Source organism: Lissotriton helveticus, chromosome 3_1 (assembly GCF_964261635.1).
Source record: "Lissotriton helveticus chromosome 3_1, aLisHel1.1, whole genome shotgun sequence".
NCBI classification, from domain to species: domain Eukaryota; kingdom Metazoa; phylum Chordata; class Amphibia; order Caudata; family Salamandridae; genus Lissotriton; species Lissotriton helveticus.
Genome location: NC_136061.1, coordinates 1467096511 through 1467114355, shown reverse-complemented (window position 1 = coordinate 1467114355; position 17845 = coordinate 1467096511). Strand labels below are relative to the sequence as shown.

Here is a 17845-nt window from a genome sequence, read left to right as displayed (position 1 = left end):
GAACGAAGACAGGCGCAAACTGAGAATGGCCGAAAGAAAATGGAGACAACACCCATCATCCCCTGAGCTGAAAGCCCTCAGAAAAATTAGAAACCAATATAACAAAAAGATCATCAACTCCAAAAAGGAATTTATAAGATCAGAATTGGATAATGCCAAAAACAGACCACGGAAACTCTTTGAAATCCTGAAGCAACAATCAAACAAACTAGCCAAAACCGCTCATGAAAACTCAAAAACATCTCTAAGCAGCGATGAATTTTCAAAATTTTTCACGAAGAAGGCCAAATCGCTTGAAACAGAGCTCATAAGCGCAGCGGTTAACCTTCCCATCCAACCACTGACTACGAGCGATCCCAACCTGACAACAGTGTGTAGCAAGACAAAAAACAAGGCAAATTGGGACACATTTGAACTATATGATCAGGACACGATCGCCAAAACGCTCTCGAAAATCAAACCTAACAACCACTACCAAGATCCTCTACCCACGAAATGCTTAAGAGAAATCAGCCATATTGTGGTGCCAATCTGGACCAAAATAATAAAGGCATCGTTATCACAAGGGATCCTCCCAGACTGCCTAAAAACAGGTCAAGTTGTTCCCTTGATCAAAAAACCGACTGCGGATGCCACAGATCCGAATAACTTTCGCTCAGTGACCAACATCCCTTTATTGGCCAAACTAATTGAGAAATGCGTGCAGGGCCAACTGAGCCAACACATCACTAAGTTCTCCCTACTAGATGAATGCCAATCAGGATTCAGATCAGGGCATAGCACGGAAACAGCGATCCTCCATATTGTTGATGACGCGCTACAGGCCCTTGACCAAAATCAAGCATGCTTACTAATTCTCCTGGACCTGTCATCGGCATTTGACACAGTAAATCACGAAGCATTACTGACTAGGCTACAGGACAGGATGGGATTGTCTGGAAATGTGCTGAAATGGCTCGACTCTTTCCTACGGAACAGAAAACAACGATTCCTGGTTAATCAATCAATTTCACCACCATGCCCTAACTCAATCGGAGTCCCACAAGGATCGACACTATCCCCTGATCTGTTTAACTTGTATGTCGAACCTCTTACAGAAATTCTCAGAAACTCACAGATATCCTATCATATGTATGCGGATGACACGCAAATATATATAAAGATCGCCTTCCTTGAAGACATTGAGCTAATGAATGAAACTTTAAAAATGGCATTGCAATGGTTAACTACCAATCATCTAAAGCTAAATGCTCACAAAACAGAGTTCTTACTAATTTCACCACCAAGGAACCATAGGGATATAAAGGAATGGACCAAGTTGGTGACTGCGCTCAACTGCACTCCGACTCAAGTCAACTCAGCTAAGTCGCTAGGAATTACTTTAGACGAGAATCTTGACATGAAAGCTCACATTAATTCAATGGCTAAAAGCGCCCGCTTCCACCTGAACTACCTAAGAAAATTGAAACCATTCATCTCAGAAGCAGATCTGAAACTGGCAATCCAATCTTTAGTTATCTCAAGGATTGAATATGGTTGCACCACCTTAGCGGGACTACCAAAAACATCCACAGCACCACTAAAAGCTTGCCTCAACGCAGCGGCTAGACTCATCTCTGGATCAAGGAAATTTGACCACATATCTCCTCACCTGAAAGCATTAAACTGGCTACCCTATGAGGCCAGAATTCAACTAAAGATAGCATGTATCACCCATAAAGTGCTCCAATACAATACTCCTGGATACCTATCCAAGAAAATTGAGCTGTCAGGAGGCAACAGACCAGCTAGGAGTGCCAAGGAGTTGGTGCTGCGGCCACCCATATTCTAACCCTGGGCGTAGTTCGCGGAGCCGCACTCCGCGGAGGTACGCGAAGACGCACTTGCACTCCACGACCTACGCGTAGCTCCGCGGACATGCGTAGTTGCTTGCTAGACCCGTTCGCGCGCCCTTTTTCGTCTTCGGGAGCGCGGTGCGCGTGTTCGGGGCGCTGCCTGCATGCTCGAGATGGCTAGCGCGCTAAGTTACCCAAGAGGTTTGTCCCGCCCGCTTGCGTTCCCTTATTTCCTGTTCCGGGTCACAAGTAACGTGTTCGCGTTGTGCAAGACGTGTTCGGGAACTCATCTTCTCGTTCGCACTACAAAAGTGCGTGATCGCGCTAAATATCGCGCAAACTTACCCAGGCGGTCGCGACGGGCGGAGCCATCTTGGATTTCACACTCTGGCTATGGTTTTGGGCCTACTTTAGCATCTAGCTCCTATCTCTTCAATCCTGGTCTTTTCACCCACTTTTTCAAACTTTCTTTAGTTATTACCTATCTCTCTCTGTGCCTAGGTTTATATTTTTCATTTTATTTCTACTTTTACAACTTTTTTTCAACTTTTCTCTTGTTTTATATTACTTCCTTTTTTTACCTTGCTTCTTCTTTCCCCTACCTTTTTGTCTTGAACTTTTCTTCTCCCCTCCACCCAGAACCATGGTGAAGGGTGCCAGCAGCATCGGCGGCTCAAAGGGCAAGGCGGCTGTGCCCAAAAAAACCCGGCTGCCTTGCGGCAGAATGCGCCCCGCAGGAGTGACGGCCCGCCAACTTTTTAGGAGGAGGAGGTGGCTGCCCTGGTCTTTTTTATCCAGCGCCACCTCCCCTTGACCTTGGCAGCAGGCGGCAGGCCTGGCTCCGGCTACCGTATTGAAGAGCGTCTCCGGCGGTGGGCGAAGGTGCGCCGGGCAGTCTTCCGCTGCTCCGGTATCCGGCGTACCCACCATCAGCTGTCCCATCGCTGGGCCGACATTTTGGACCGGGAGCAGGACCTGTTGGACCTGCTTGGTGTCGAGGTTGTGGGTCTTGGTGAGTGGCTACCCAAAAAAAAAGTGTGTGTGTATATATATATATATATATATTTATATATATATATATATAGTAGTATAAATATTGTTATTGTATCTTTCTAAATCTTGGCTGAATAAGTAACGCGATGACTGTTGCTCCTAGTTACATTTCCGATGTATTCCGTTATATCTACTGTAATTGTATGACACTGTTCTTCTTCACTGACTCTTGCGTGTTGTTTCAACTTGGCGCTAGCTGTTGCTGTTTATTGATGTTGCAAAAAACACAGTTGATGGACAGAATGTAGAACAATGTCATACATTCACCCCAGTACAAGGATCTGGGCCTAATTACATCGTTTTTTTGCACTCCACACCACCCAGGGTTAGACACTGGCTATATGCAAATCAGCTCTGACCCTGTGCCTCATGGGAACAGTCCAGTCCGAACTACCAAGCCATGTCTTTCCCAGACCGGAATCAAGCATCCAAGGACCGGTTTCTGGCTATCAGCCTTCATCAGCCTGGATAGCTTGACTCCAGTGGTGTGGAGAGCCTGGGACTCACGTCTGAGCATCCCCAGCCCACTCGGGGTGAAATTGCAAAAAACACAGTTGATGGACAGAATGTAGAACAATGTCATACATTCACCCCAGTACAAGGATCTGGGCCTAATTCCATCGTTTTTTTGCACTCCACACCACCCTGGGTTAGACACTGGCTATATGCAAATCAGCTCTGACCCTGTGCCTCATGGGAACAGTCCAGTCCGAACTATTAATGTGACATTTTCTTTATTGTAGAGAACTGAAGTTAGTTAATGCTATTAATAGAGTCTTGTCCTTCCTTTGTCCGTCAGTGAAATAGCGGTGGATGGATAATTGTACGTAGTTTGCATATTGTAGCATTTTTTTCACGGGCTTCTCTTCTGCATGAATCCTCCTCTGGCAATGAATGCTAAAGTTACTTTGTTCTTCTTACCTCAGCCAGGGCCGGCTTTAGGCATGTGCAAGCTGTGCAACTGCACAGGGCCACCAAACTTCAGGGGCCACCACACCAATATATATCCTTAATTTAATAATCGTCTGAGGATGGATACATATTGGCGTGGCGGCCCCTGGCAGGGATTTGGTGCCTCCGGCTCTGTTCCACTTCCAAACACCCTGACTCCCCCTCTTCACTGGCCTCCGTCCTCCGCCCCGACCTCCTCTTCCGGGGCCCCCTACCTACGCTCCCTGCCCAGGACCACCATGAGCCTAGAGCCACCCCTGCCTCAGCCCTCCATAGAACTGATGTAGTTTGTTTAATGAGTGGGTAGGCTTGGCAGCAGTAGCATTCAGTCAGTAGCAGAACAAAATATGATGCAACGAACGTACAATTTCGTGTATGCACAAAGTTTCTGCATGTCTCCTCCTTGTGATCTATGCATTTTGCTGGCAAAAATGAAAAAGAAATGACTACTCACAGATAATTGATTACCCCATTCTTGAATCTTGAATCGGTGGTGTTGTTCAGGTGTTACTGCCTCTGTGTTACTTAGTAATCTGCAATCAGAATGTTTATGGAACATTTGATTTGTTTTCTCCAAGTATACAGTCAGTGAATCCTGCAAGGCAGTAGTCATTTGGTAGATCAATGTTTGTTTCTTTTAATGTTCTAGCAGTGGTTTTTGATTTGAAATGATGTCTATGTTTCACAGCACTCAATGTTTTTCTCTTTGTTTATTATTTCTTACATGAACCACAGAACCCAGGGGCAAGCAGAAGGCTGGGACCGAGTCGGCGGGTGAACCACCACAGGCACAGAGCTCCTCTACTGAGGATCCTGCTGCTGTCCCCAGTAAGTCCAACAGTGCTTTCTTTTGGAACAATGATATTTCCCTAACTTTGTAACAGAGTTTTTTTTTTCAACCGATTAATTACATTTACTTCCTAAAGAAATTTTGGCTCTTTAGTTAAGGTATTACTCTTTTCCATAAATATGTGATAAAAATTAGAATAGCTGTAGGCACAGGGTCCACTCCTGCCTTATGCTTTTTCCTCTGTAATGTCTCTGCTTTGGGTGCACAAGGAACACATACAACATTTTCGAGAAACTTTTATGCAACTCGGGACATATTGTTCGCGAGAATGCAAAATCGGCGTGTTCGGCAGCGCGAATGGAATAAAACGTCGTTATCGCGTTCCCGAGCAAGTACATTGAGCGCGCGAACAAGACAAAAAATTTAATGTCGCGTGTCAAGAGTTGATTAACTTTAATGCACCTATGGCTATGAGTAGTAGTACCTCTGCCCTACTGCCAGAATAGTCAAAAACCTTGGATGCCTATGGCAAAAGCACAAAGGAAGGACACACAAAATGGCCGCCACCATAGGGCCTGGCCACCAACAACAACATGGAAAAATCACAAAGGATGTATATACAAAATGGCCTCCAACACATGGCCTGGCCACCAACAACAACATGGCAAAATCAAAAAGGAAGCATACACAAAATGGCCGCCCCCACATGGCCTGGCCACCAACAACAACATGAAAAGAAAGAGAAGGCAGACAATAATGCCTATGGCAAAGGGACAATGCTTTGCTTCACAAAATGGACACACCACACCACCGCCCAAATTGGTCACCCCACCAATAAACAAGAAATCATTACATAGAGGACAGAAAATGGAAGTGGTCCATGCTCCAAAAAGAGAAAACTACAACCAAATGACAACATAACATAAATGAGGACTTTTTGTAGCACAAGAAACATATTAAACATTTTCGGCGTGTTCGGCAGCGCGAATGGAATAAAACGTCGTTTTCGCGTTCCCGAGCAAGTACATTGAGTGCGCGAACAAGACAAAAAATGTAAGGTCACGTTCTCACACTGTGCGAAGTTACCAAAACTACCCAAGCTGTATTCCTAGGGTTATCTAATGGCAGAAATTGACAGAGTATTTAAACACACCAGAAACCTGAAATACCCCACACATAAAAATAAGATTTTCTACATCAATCCAAGCCATCCATGATGTTCAAATTAAGGGTACACCACAAAAACAGTTGGATAACTTTCCTGACCCTATGAGTAGTACCTCTGGCCTACTGGCAGAGTAGGCCACAAGGTTGGAGGCCTATGGCAAGAGCAAAGTGGCTGGAAACATAAAATGGCCGCCAACACATGGCCAGGCCAACCACAGAAAGTTAATACAATGAACTCAAGCATGCCTACACACTAACTACATGGAGTACTAGGGTCAGCTATTGGCTTAAAAAATAAAAACAATTTTAAATTCCACAAACAGAAATTCCACAACAGACATTGCTATTGCATAATGAACATAATCCAATGCCATCCATGATGTTTGTTTACAAACTGGAATAAAAATTTAAACACAGACTACAGAAACATGATTGGACCCATGGGTACCTCTCTATGTAGCCTGGATGAAATTTAAAAACAAAATACAAGTTGGGACCTCATAAAAGTACAGGCCTCCATCAATAATTTAATTCCAGGATTGAATACTGTAGTTAAAAAAAAAATCAAATCAAACAAACACAAGTCTACATCATACTCACTCATACATTACACAAACTTACTTGAAAAAGAGAATTCCAAATCCAAAAGTCCTCAATAAATCCAAGAAAAATCAGTAATGCAGCCAACACACACAGAAAGTGATCCTTCCAGCTCAAAATCCAAAGGAAAGTGAGCACCACATGGACAAAGCACTGGGAGGAGCCTGGTGGACAGGAACAGGAAGTTGTAAACGCAAGGGCCCTTCCTCCATCCTCCTTACTCTTCAAAACAAGAGTATAAACAAAAAGAGGACTCCTTCCCCCCAAAAAATACAGCCAAAGGTACAACTTTAAGTTTTTTTTTCATTTTTTTGCTAACCAAAATGGTAATTTATTATGGTTTTAACATACTCGCGAGTTATTCTGTGCAAGAATGCAGTTTCTGCGTGTTCGGCAACTCGATCTTACCAACAAGCATCCTCGCGCATACTTATGACGCTATCGCGCATCCAAATGACGTTATCGCGTTCGCACAGTCGCACGGGATTGAGTGAGAGTGTTTACAAACATGGTGGCACACGCGACCGGGAAAAAGCGAACGCAGAACCAAGGTAAGCCATTGCCGCGCACGCGATAATGTTATTCAGCGCGCGAGAACTACGCTACGCACCGGATCACGGAGTAATCGACAGCTTCGCGTTCTCCGTGGAACGCGGAGTTGCCGAAACTCCGCAAGCTCCGCGAACGGAGCGTAGTTCTTCGCCCAGGGTTACCATATTCCGAAAGAAAAAAACTTATGACAGAGCGTTCTCAGGAGCTGCCCCCAGAATCTGGAACTCACTCCCTCCAAGCATTAGGAAGACTCATAATACTGCAACATTTAAGCGAGAAGTGAAGAGCTTCTTGATGAGTAAATACCTTACATAGAGAAGTTTTATGGATCATTTTTGTGATCTAATGCTGCCCTAAAACAGAACACTTACATCATCAGAAAGGGAAGGCTCGACGTGAATAAGATGAAAGATAAATGATGGCACGAGACTGAAGCCACTCCTTGTGATTAAGCTGTATACTAACTACTACCTCATGTCAATGTGAACTCACATATTTACCTCACATCCTGAAACCATATAACCTCCTACCTCATATATGTTGACGTAAATGGCAAATGATATAAATTCAGCTTTATAGTACCTCATAATGTAAAGGACTAACTTGAATGGATTGTAGATATATAAACACCCCCTTAAAGCCATATAATTATCTACCTCATATCTATATGTTGTTTAATGGTTACTATCTTGTTCATCTTTATCCTACTTCTATGTAAAGCGCTCTGATACCCACGGGTCTTGTTCGCGCTATACAAAACTTTTAAATAAATAAATAAATAAATAAATAAACCAAAGGAGGCCTTCTGTACTGAGCTTAAGCTTTCCCACAAGGCACCAATAAGGCATACTGTCACAAATAGTATACAAAATTACATTTGGCAGAGGAAAATATTATATCTCCCTGGAGAGACTAACAAGGATTTTGACAGTGTAAATTACTTATGCCCACAGTTTGTCAGAGCAGTTAACCAGTACAAAACCCTTGCTAACCATGGTAATCTATGATATTTTATAAAACAAAATACTTATCTTTAGGGTTTACTTCATAGTTATAACAAACAACCATTAAATGCCTATTGGCTTCAACAAATACTTTCATTCAATCAACATGTCAGGCCTTCTTCCTTTATTGTAACTTTTCTTTATGAACAATAAGGTGTATAACCTATATAATTGACTTTTTACCATAACCAACTCAGTCCTACTATGTTGGTCAAAAGCCTTCCCACAAGGCAACCATAAGATATACCATAATCAAATTACAAATATGTACACAATGAAGCTGCCAAAACAATAGAAAAGCCCTACTAATAGAGCCTAAAAAGAATTACCCCAGTGCAAATGGTCTATCCTCATGGTTTGCTCAGGTGGGTAACCAAGCCCAAAACCCTTGTCTACCACGGTGATCTGTAAGATTCTGTGTAACAAAATAAATATCTACCAACAGGCTTGAGCACAGTATTATAACAAACCACCCTCAAAAGCCTATTGCCTTTAACACATGATTTTCATAATAAGTAAGGATTTTTTGCATTGTTGTGGCTTTTCATTACAAACAAACCCCACATAAGGATTCTGGCATAACATTACCCAGTGAACTGATAAGGCCGTTAGCCTTCACCAGTGGCTTGACACTATGTTCTACTCAGATCTACTGAAGTGTGCATATCCTGGCAATTACCTGGTATACATTTGTTAAATTTACAAATATGTGCAAAATTAAATTGCCAAAACAATATCTATCCCCTTTCAGTGAGGCCTAGCAAGAATCATCACAATGAAATTCTTCTCCCAGGGTGTGCCATAGTGGGTTACTAACATCAAAACACTTGCCTCCTATGGTAATGTGTAAGATTACATGTAAATAAATACCTTTCTACAGCTAGTAAATAATGTGATAGCAATCCACTGTTAAAGGCTTATTGACTTTACCATTTCCTTTCACATTCAATACTCCAGGCCTCTTGCCTTTGTAATAACCTTGAATTATAAACAAGCAGAGCTATAGAATCTGGCATAATAACAGCCTGCACAGCAATCAGGCCTCTTGCCATTATCATTGGCTTGGCACCATTACCAACTCAGAACTACTGTACTGAGCTTCCGTTTAAGCTTAAGCGTTCACACAGAGTTATTTAGTGCATGGTGGGTTGCAATGATATCAGAAATATGTCAATACAACTAATTATACCCCTTTTTAGCAGTACTGCGGGCTGAGGCCACACGGTTAAAACCAATGGTCAAAATAGTGCTATTCTGGCAAAAAGCAGCGTATGCTTCAGTCAAACTGCCGACCAGTGTTTTGAATCACCGGCGGTTTCATGCTGTCATTCCCGCACACACACTCAGTCTGTTACGCAGCACCACGTATATCAGACAAGTTCATACAGAAGCACTCACACACTGGGTACTCAGCACCCTAATGTGATGCAGCTGATACCCAGCTGTTCAATTGGTTACACACTGCAGACCACGTGCCCCAAGTCTCCCTTCGTCCTCCAATTCACTTCAACTATCCTACACACCCGTATTGGAGACAGCCAATCGTCGTCCCAGGGCACTAGGCCGCACATGGCTGAAGTCATACTTAGTCAGGGTCACAGGAAGCAGGTGGGGGTGGCAGCACAGTCAATTAGGAGGCAGTTGGCAAAAGGGATTTGGCAGCAACTCGAGAGGCTCACCCACAGGATGCGGAACAGACACAGGAAGAGGACAATAGATGGTCACACCAAAGAGGTCCCCAAAGGCCTCCTGGCACCAGCCCAGTTCTGAAAAGCACTGGGAGGGTCAGGCAGGCTCTTGAACCACTTCTGATTGTTCTCAGAAGCGTTCCTCCAACCCAGTCAGTGAAGCTCACCATCCAGGCATGAGCCGGGCAATACTGCCTGACAAAAGGGTGTTGTCGGGTAAGGCTGGGTGATGAGTGGGGAGTTGGTCAGCTGCACTGTGGGCAAAGTAAGCAAACAGTAGATGAATGGGGATTCAAGCAGGGGAGCCTCTAGGAAGAAAGAGGCCCCATGTCAGGTACATGTATATCAGAGATGCACCCAGGCAAGACAGGCACAACTTTGGATGTGCGATGATACATGTTATACCTGACCATTCCGGTCACACACAACAAACATTTGAAAATTCCGGACCTCCATGGAAATGAGGCACAACATCTGGTGCACATTCATTTTGACTGAATCAGACAGCTCCAGTCACACACAGTGCTAAGAGCTGCAAAATCCTTACCTCCCTGGAAATGAGGCACAATGTTCGGTGCACGTCGATATTGGTCACACCAGACAGCGCTGGTCACACACACAGTTACAAGTTCATCAATGCTTCACGAGGTAGAATAAGGTACTACTACAGTTAAGACCCCACCTCTGAGGGTCGCAACCTGTGATTTGGACACCGCTCGCAATGAGCATGCATTCGGCGTGTCGCACAAGAGAGATGCAGCACAATCAACCCAGCAGGCCATGCTGGGTCCCACAACCAGTGAATCCGCTCACCATCAAGATGCTTAAGCGTGCCAAGTTCCTCACGATGTGGGGGCCACATGCCTTAGATGTGGGCCAGGGTTCAGAGCTTCACACAAGGCAATCTGGTCTTCAGGCACAATTCTTAGGTCCATGCACACTCAGCGCTACCTGTTGGAATCCAGCAGACGATGAGGGCACTTGACGGGGCACCACGATTCAGGTGTGGCAGGTGGACAAGGTGGGTCACTCTTAAGAGATATTTGACCTTTGAGACCTCTGAAGAATGGGGGAAAGCTCAACAAGCCCTTAGAGAGCACACTTCAGGGTGCCAAAGAGCGCAGGCAGTCGGCCCAGGCCAGCAACTATTCAGGAAGGGCATGCAGTCACTATCAATGGCAGTAATCTTACTTGTGCACTACAGAGTCCTCTGGCAATTTGCACCACATAGTTCCAAGTTCTTCGGTCCCACGTCCCCACAAGCATATCTCACCCCTTGCTGAATTATGGCACCAGTAGGTATACTGGAGTGTGCCTTTGAACTTGGGGATGGTTCAAAGTACCTCCTTTTGAACCACAGATGTTTCCCCTAAATTTCAGTACTGTCAGCCATGAGGTCATGGAATGCCAATCTTTATCTTTAGTGGGGCCATCATCTGACTCCACAGGCCAAGTGTCAAAACCTCTTCGTCCAATCTCTTCAACTGGCCTGCAAATGACAGAGGTCTGTTGTTCAATTTGTATGGAGAGTGTTTTATAGTTGTTGCTGTGGAATGTCTAGATGTGCTCCCCAATCTTCAATGTGGACTGGAGCCAAGCACCGAGGCACAGAAAGAGTTTAGAGCACAGAAATGCCCACTTTCTAGAAAGTGGCATTTCTGTGCGAAATATGACAAAGCTACCTGTACGACTGGCAAGGGGTTGTAGCTGCGAATTCATCGATAGGAGACATCATGATGCTGCTCCACTGCAATCCACTATTGTAGCCTGAAGTGATCTCAACCAGTCCCACATGTTAGCCTATGGGGAGATCAAACTGCATAAGCAGTGGAAACATGCATAGGTACTCCTCACTACCAAGGCAGGGGAAACACGTGTGTACCTGCCTGCCTTTCACCTACCACTTTCTTCACCCCTTAAGATGTACCCTTGGAGTACTCGGATGGAAGTAAAAGGTCCTCACTAATGGCTGGTGACTTAAACAGGTCTGTCTGCATAAACACACAATTGCGTTCATCAGCCTGCAAGGGCAGGCTGGCCACGTATTCAAGAACAACATTGGTGCAAAGCACATACCTACCTGTAATGGCAGGCTGGACACATATTTAGGAGCGCCATTGGTGGGAGTGCACACACCAGGGTGCAACGGCAGAATGGACACATATTTAAGAGCACCATCAGTGTTAGTGCGCACAGCAGCCTGGACACATGCTGGTAACCCCAGGTAAGCACCACTTCCTAACATGTGTAGGAAGGGTGTACACAATTTTGCACTGCATTTACAGTGGAAAAGTGCCCCTGGCCCTAAGGCCCTAACATGACAATCAGCTAAACCCAGGAGGTGAAATCAAAATGTTTGGGGAATTGTTATCTGAAGGATTCAGGTCTAACGATACCCCACTCTTAAAAAACATAGGAGAGGAGCTGAACCAAAAGACATGAACAGCCACCCATCAAATCCACGTTTCTGGTCATAGTATTAGAAATCTAAGTTGAAAGTTAGTTCAGACAACTCATTGCTTTAAACGACCTTATGGTTGACTTCCAATCAGGATTCAGATCAAACTGCACCACCACATACTGCAATGTCTTAAATTGTTGATGATGTGCTCCTCTTTCTTGATAAAGGGGGCTCCTGCCTTTTAACCCTTTTTGATCACCCTGCTGTACTTGAAACTGTCAGACATCCCATACTTCTAAGGATGTTGAGAAAAGAATGGCATCAAGAGGAACGTTATTAAGCTGGTTCTCCTCTTGCCTTTAAACTTGGTGCCCAGCCACATACATTCAAACATAATGGTTCAAACCCTCAACTCTTCAACAGGTTGTGTCACAAGGCTTTGTAGTCTCTCCATACTTTGTAGGCAGTATGTGAACAGTATGTCTCTCTTATGAAACTCGGCCACATCTCCTACCACTTCTATGATGGCAGCATGCAACTGTACTTGAAAGTAGCGTTTCCTGGTAAATTGTCTTTCTGGCTTAGTCTTTGTACAAAATTCAGTCTTAGATGACTCATGCCACCTTAAGTTAAACCCTGCATTAAATGACGTTTTGCTGCTCTCACCACCCTCCACAAACTGGACGGATATCCCACCAATTTTATTTGAAGTATAATATATCCTATGTCAATTGTAATAAGGCACATTTGGGAAGGAGTAACCATCCGCCAAACCCTACATTTGACTAAATACTGCTGAAATCTCATCCTTACCCACTGAACTTTATCATACTTCTATTTATTTTAGGGCAGTACAATAATTAAACAATTTCTCAGTTGAAAAAAATGTCTTTAGAAACAAAATAATATTCTCCTTTGCACATCTCTGATTCCCATTATATAATTATATATTTGGGCCTCTCAATGATACTTCTGCATCTGTAGAGTTTCTTTACACGAAGCATTGTCAAACACAATCATGAAGTAGATAAAAAGGGGACAATAATGGTGCAGTACCTGTACTGATCTCCACTGAGATTTCTGTTACTTTCTCGATTACAAGATTTAATTTTCCAGAAAGGAGGTAGAGAAGAAGGACTCCAGAACCTTCAGAGAGCTCAGTGGACAACAAAAGACCATCCTGATTCCAGGTGCGGAAGTGGAAACTGACCGATAGCCCGTCAATGTAGGGAGTGCCCGGTAAGAACAGGAAGCTGCTGCTGGAGCTCACAAATGTGATTGGAACAATGTGTTGCTTGGAGCAGGAAAATGTCACATTACCCTGTAAAAAATATTACAATGACAATATTAGTGGTAGCGTAAATGAAGGACAATATCAGTCTTTATTGACCGCTGTGCACATTTCATAAATTGGTGTGAGTCAGCTGAAAATGAATATGTCATAACGCATCATGGGATCCATTTCATATCAAGGCTTATTAAGTACAGAATTACAATGACCAAAAGACACCAGGGAATCTGAAGCCTGTTTTTGCTGGTGGCATATAATAATGGTGACATAGCACGTTGCATCAGCCTCCAGACCAACATTTGTTTCTCCTCGGATTGCAGTGGTGAACACGCTTACATCTGTACAGCACAAATGGGCTGGCCCATCAGTTTGCAAGTGGATTTTTCAAGAAGCAGAGCTATTGCGACAGGTTTGAGGGCTGGAAGGCTGCTTAGCAGACCTCTAAGGAAATTCAGAGGGAGTAAGCACCCCTTACCTCACTCCTCACCCTCACTGGTCCATATTTTATTTGCAATCGCATCAATTTTATTTAATCGCATCAACCACCGGCTTCTGAGCAGAGCTTCGGGTACCTGCACTCTTTCTTTCACAAATTAAGCAGGTATGACTTACAAAGTTATATTGTTATCAAATTTAAACCGGCATTTAGATCAGACTTTGTGAAATCCCAACACCATTTGAAATTGTCAGCAAAAGAGAGAACTGTATAACAGTTTTTAACAGATATGTTCCTGGTGTAGCCACACATTCTTGCAATGATGTAATGAGTTCCAATGACAATGAAATTAACACTATACTTATATATGCATTTTGGTAACATTTTAATGTCTTGGGTAACAACTTGTGATCATATGTGAAGTCATACTGATTATTGCTAGTCAAACTAATAAATAAATAAATAGCAATAATCCAGTCACTTTTTGATTTGTTATCAAGTGTTTGACCACCTTGGTAGCTGGTGACAAGAAAACAATAGCAATTCATTGATGCATGATGTGTCCACTTTGTAAAGTGCTAGATTGTCTTTGTTCTTGTGATTTTCATGTTTATTCACCTTAAAACACGATGATAAAAGAAGGCAATTTATAAAAAACTACTAAAATTCTTCTAGCAAATTGTTTATCTCAATCATGAAGTGTAAGTCCACCAAAGACAAGGAAAGTTCATGGGCTTCATTCTAAATTTAATGTTTAATCTGGACTTGGGCGCCAACAGATACAAATTGGAGTAATTGTACCATGGAAAGCGAGGGAAATGTTCTGAATTCGTGATTCATAACTTAGGTTTGCGGCACTATCCTGCCTTGGGAGCTTGAAAACTCAGAATAGGTAAGTACAATTTTTCTGGGGTAAAACTGAATGGGATAGTAATGGATATACCCCAGGGAATTGTTACCATCCGGTATTTCTGATTAGCATCAGCGTCCAAAGTCTTTACTGCCCATTTATTTAGGTTTGTATATTGAGATCTTACTTTGAATGACTGGTGGGAAACAGTGGGCCTCTTCCATCAGGCTTTCCTCTAGTGTCTCCTGCTCACTTCTAAACCCCTCTTTATGAGTGGCCTTTTAATTACATCTCATTGAAATTATGAGATCTGTGGGAACACTGCGGATATCTTAACTTTCACCCGGAGACTTCAGCTGCTATAAGCAGCCAAAATCTCTGGGTGAGAGTTTGTTCCAAAATCATAGATTTTCGGGAGAATCACACCCAGAATTGCTGATTCTCCTGGTGAGTCCTCATTTCTTAGTGGCCCCATCTCAGGGTCTAACTTGTATAATGACTGGATTCTCCCCACCCCTGGGTATACCTGGGTTAAGTTATGTTATGCAGATTCGAAGAGAGCACCATGACCCGGGAGCGATCCAGGAGCTGGGAAGGTGTGAGCCTGAGCACACCTAGGGCCTAGTGGGGCTGCTAAAGAATCCAGGTCCTCAACTTATTGCGGAATTCAAGAGGTGATGAGGAGACTCATTTGTACTTGTAGGTCATTCCATGCTTTTGGAGCAAGAAGGCTGGACCATCAGATCTCTTTTTCCGTATGCATTTGTTTTGTGTAAGTATGAGCCTGGATGAGAAGAGGTGTCTGGAATGCAGCAGCGGCCCGTGCAGGTAAGAGTGGTGGGGCCAGTTGGGGGGGCTTTCCACAGACGACGACGAAGGGAAATTAATTCTTTATTTGATTTTCCCTTGTGGTCATCTTTCAAATCCCCCCCAACCCGGCCCCACTGCCCCACTGCTCTTACCTGCACAGGGTGCTGCTCCTGCAAACTTTATGAAAGCAGATGCGTTTGTTGAAGTATGCTGGGCCAGTGTTATGCAGTGCCTTGAAAGAATGGGTGAGGAGTTTGAATTGTGCTCATTTATAAAGAGTAAACCAGTGGAGCTCCTTTATGTGTGATGTGAGTGCAGAGTGGGAGGTTGCAAGTGATTGGAACCACCTAGTATTGGTATCTCAGGGGGTGGGGCAAATCCAACCTATTTACCATGCCACTGACAATAAGGACCTAAGTGGCATTAGTCTTCTGGACTTGAAGGGAAAGTGGATAGTTTGTGGGCGGAATACACTCTCCAGCCATTACCCTTGATAAGGAAGGTTACTTGGGACTATTCACAAAGTGTGTACCCTTCTATCTGAATGAATGGGAAACAAAGAGAGCGTTCACACTGTGACACCCCTCCTTTTGTAACACATTTCTGAACTGATATCTGATCAAAAAGTAGGATGAGGGCAGAGTGGCATGTCCCCTCTTAGCATTTTGTACAGCAGCAGTCTCTACAAGATTGAAAAGTATAATGTGACATTTGCATTTGAAACCAAGAGGCACGTTGATTAAGCAATGGACCTAAAATAGGACAAGGCTGGTGTAGTTACATAACCCTGGCACCCCATTATGCTTCCCTTGCTATTCTGGTCTTAGGCGTTGCGAAAATGGGGCAGCAGAAAAGAGGGCTCCATGAACCCTATTTACTTTTTGTAGTTTCAACCCCTGCCCTTCCAATAGAACCCCAGCAGCAACAGGGCGTTGTTAAAGGAATAATGTTGGACATAGCATGAGTCCAGTAATTTCAAAGCGTGTGCTGGGGCATTTTAGGGCCACACATCGCATTGATGCACGTCTCCTAATACCATATCAAAATGCACTGTAAAATGTAGTAACCTGGAGATAATGGGAAGGCAGATTGATATATTTCCCTAGATAGTGTTACCAGCTCGACCATTGGAAGATATACATCCATATTGCATTGGAAAAAAAGTAGACATTAATTTTCTTCTAGCAGTGAAACAAGAAAAAAAATACGTTTTGAGAAAGGCAGCAGTCCTGACCCTACAGACATGGGGCGAGAATATGGTCCCTACTAGGCAATCTAGCATTCAATATTTAAAAGTAAGAGACAACGTGGAAAAATCTGTGGTTCACTTCTGTTTGCTTATCCAAAGTCTTTGGAGAACTCAGATGTCGAAAATGAGTATGGATTCTGCAGATAACTGAGCCATGCAAGGGCACTACACACTCAAAGTATAAAAATCAGGGAGACAGTGAAGGAGGGCTAGTAGAGACTAGAAGAGAAATGAGTTCTCAATAAGGCACTGGGGGACATTCATAGGGGAGGGAGTGGGATAAGAGAGACAGTGTCTGCAAAAAGGGTAAAGAGTTCGGGTTGCATATTCTACCTCACACAGGATCAGCTGTCAAAGAAGCATGCTTGATAGCAAATTTGTAATCACAATCATTTGTTAAAACTAAAGCGTTTTTATGGAAACCATACAGTGGTCTCAGCTTTAACTCTTTCATTTTCAGTTTACAAAGGTAGAATGGAGAGCACGAAGGGCAAAGCCTGCCCTTTTCTAAAGAACTCCATTAGTAGATGGTAGCGTTTTCAGTTCAATTCAATTAAGAAATCTTTATTCGGCTACATAAACAACCAAAAAAGTACACACAGGAAGAAATACATGACTAATTAAAAACAGGCATGTTCTTTCGTGTCAGTCAGCTTCCTATGTAGAACAATCTAAAAATCTCTAAAACCGTGTGCTGTTAAAATTGAAAACACCAACACAAGGAGCTGATGGACGGAGCGCTGAAACTTTTCAGACTCTCACCCCCAGTCACAGATCTGGGTTGAATCCATCATCGTTCTTTAGCTGACGTCATCACCCCAGTTCAGACACAGCTATATACAAATCAGTCCTGACCCTGTTCCTCATGTTAACAGTCCAGCTCGAACTGCGAAGCCTGGTCTTCCCTGCACCGAAAATGTTACAATTGTAGGGCAGACACTGATTACTGTTCCCTCATTGCAATTTTTAAGAAAAATCCAACACAATTAAAAACATCCTCATTAGTCAGCTGGAGAAATACATCACAAGCTTCTCTAAAGTCAGTAATGTGTAGCCTCTTAATTAATGGTAATAAAATACCATTAATATACAATAAATAAAATTACAGAACTGTGGAAAAGTAAATTTTGCCATGTTCTGTGTCCCTACGCGTCCTCCATCATATGTT

The 17845-nt window shown here is 43.4% G+C and overlaps 1 protein-coding gene across 1 annotated transcript in view; it reads right to left on the bottom strand.

Moving 5' to 3' along the window:
• The window catches only part of LOC144824267 (contactin-associated protein-like 5), a 1441011-nt gene that overhangs the window by 825853 nt on the left and 597313 nt on the right, over positions 1 to 17845 (bottom strand). The window contains exon 9 of the mRNA XM_078683402.1: positions 13098 to 13362. Coding sequence (XP_078539528.1) covers positions 13098 to 13362 — 265 coding nt within the window. The remainder of the gene's footprint in view (positions 1 to 13097; positions 13363 to 17845) is intronic.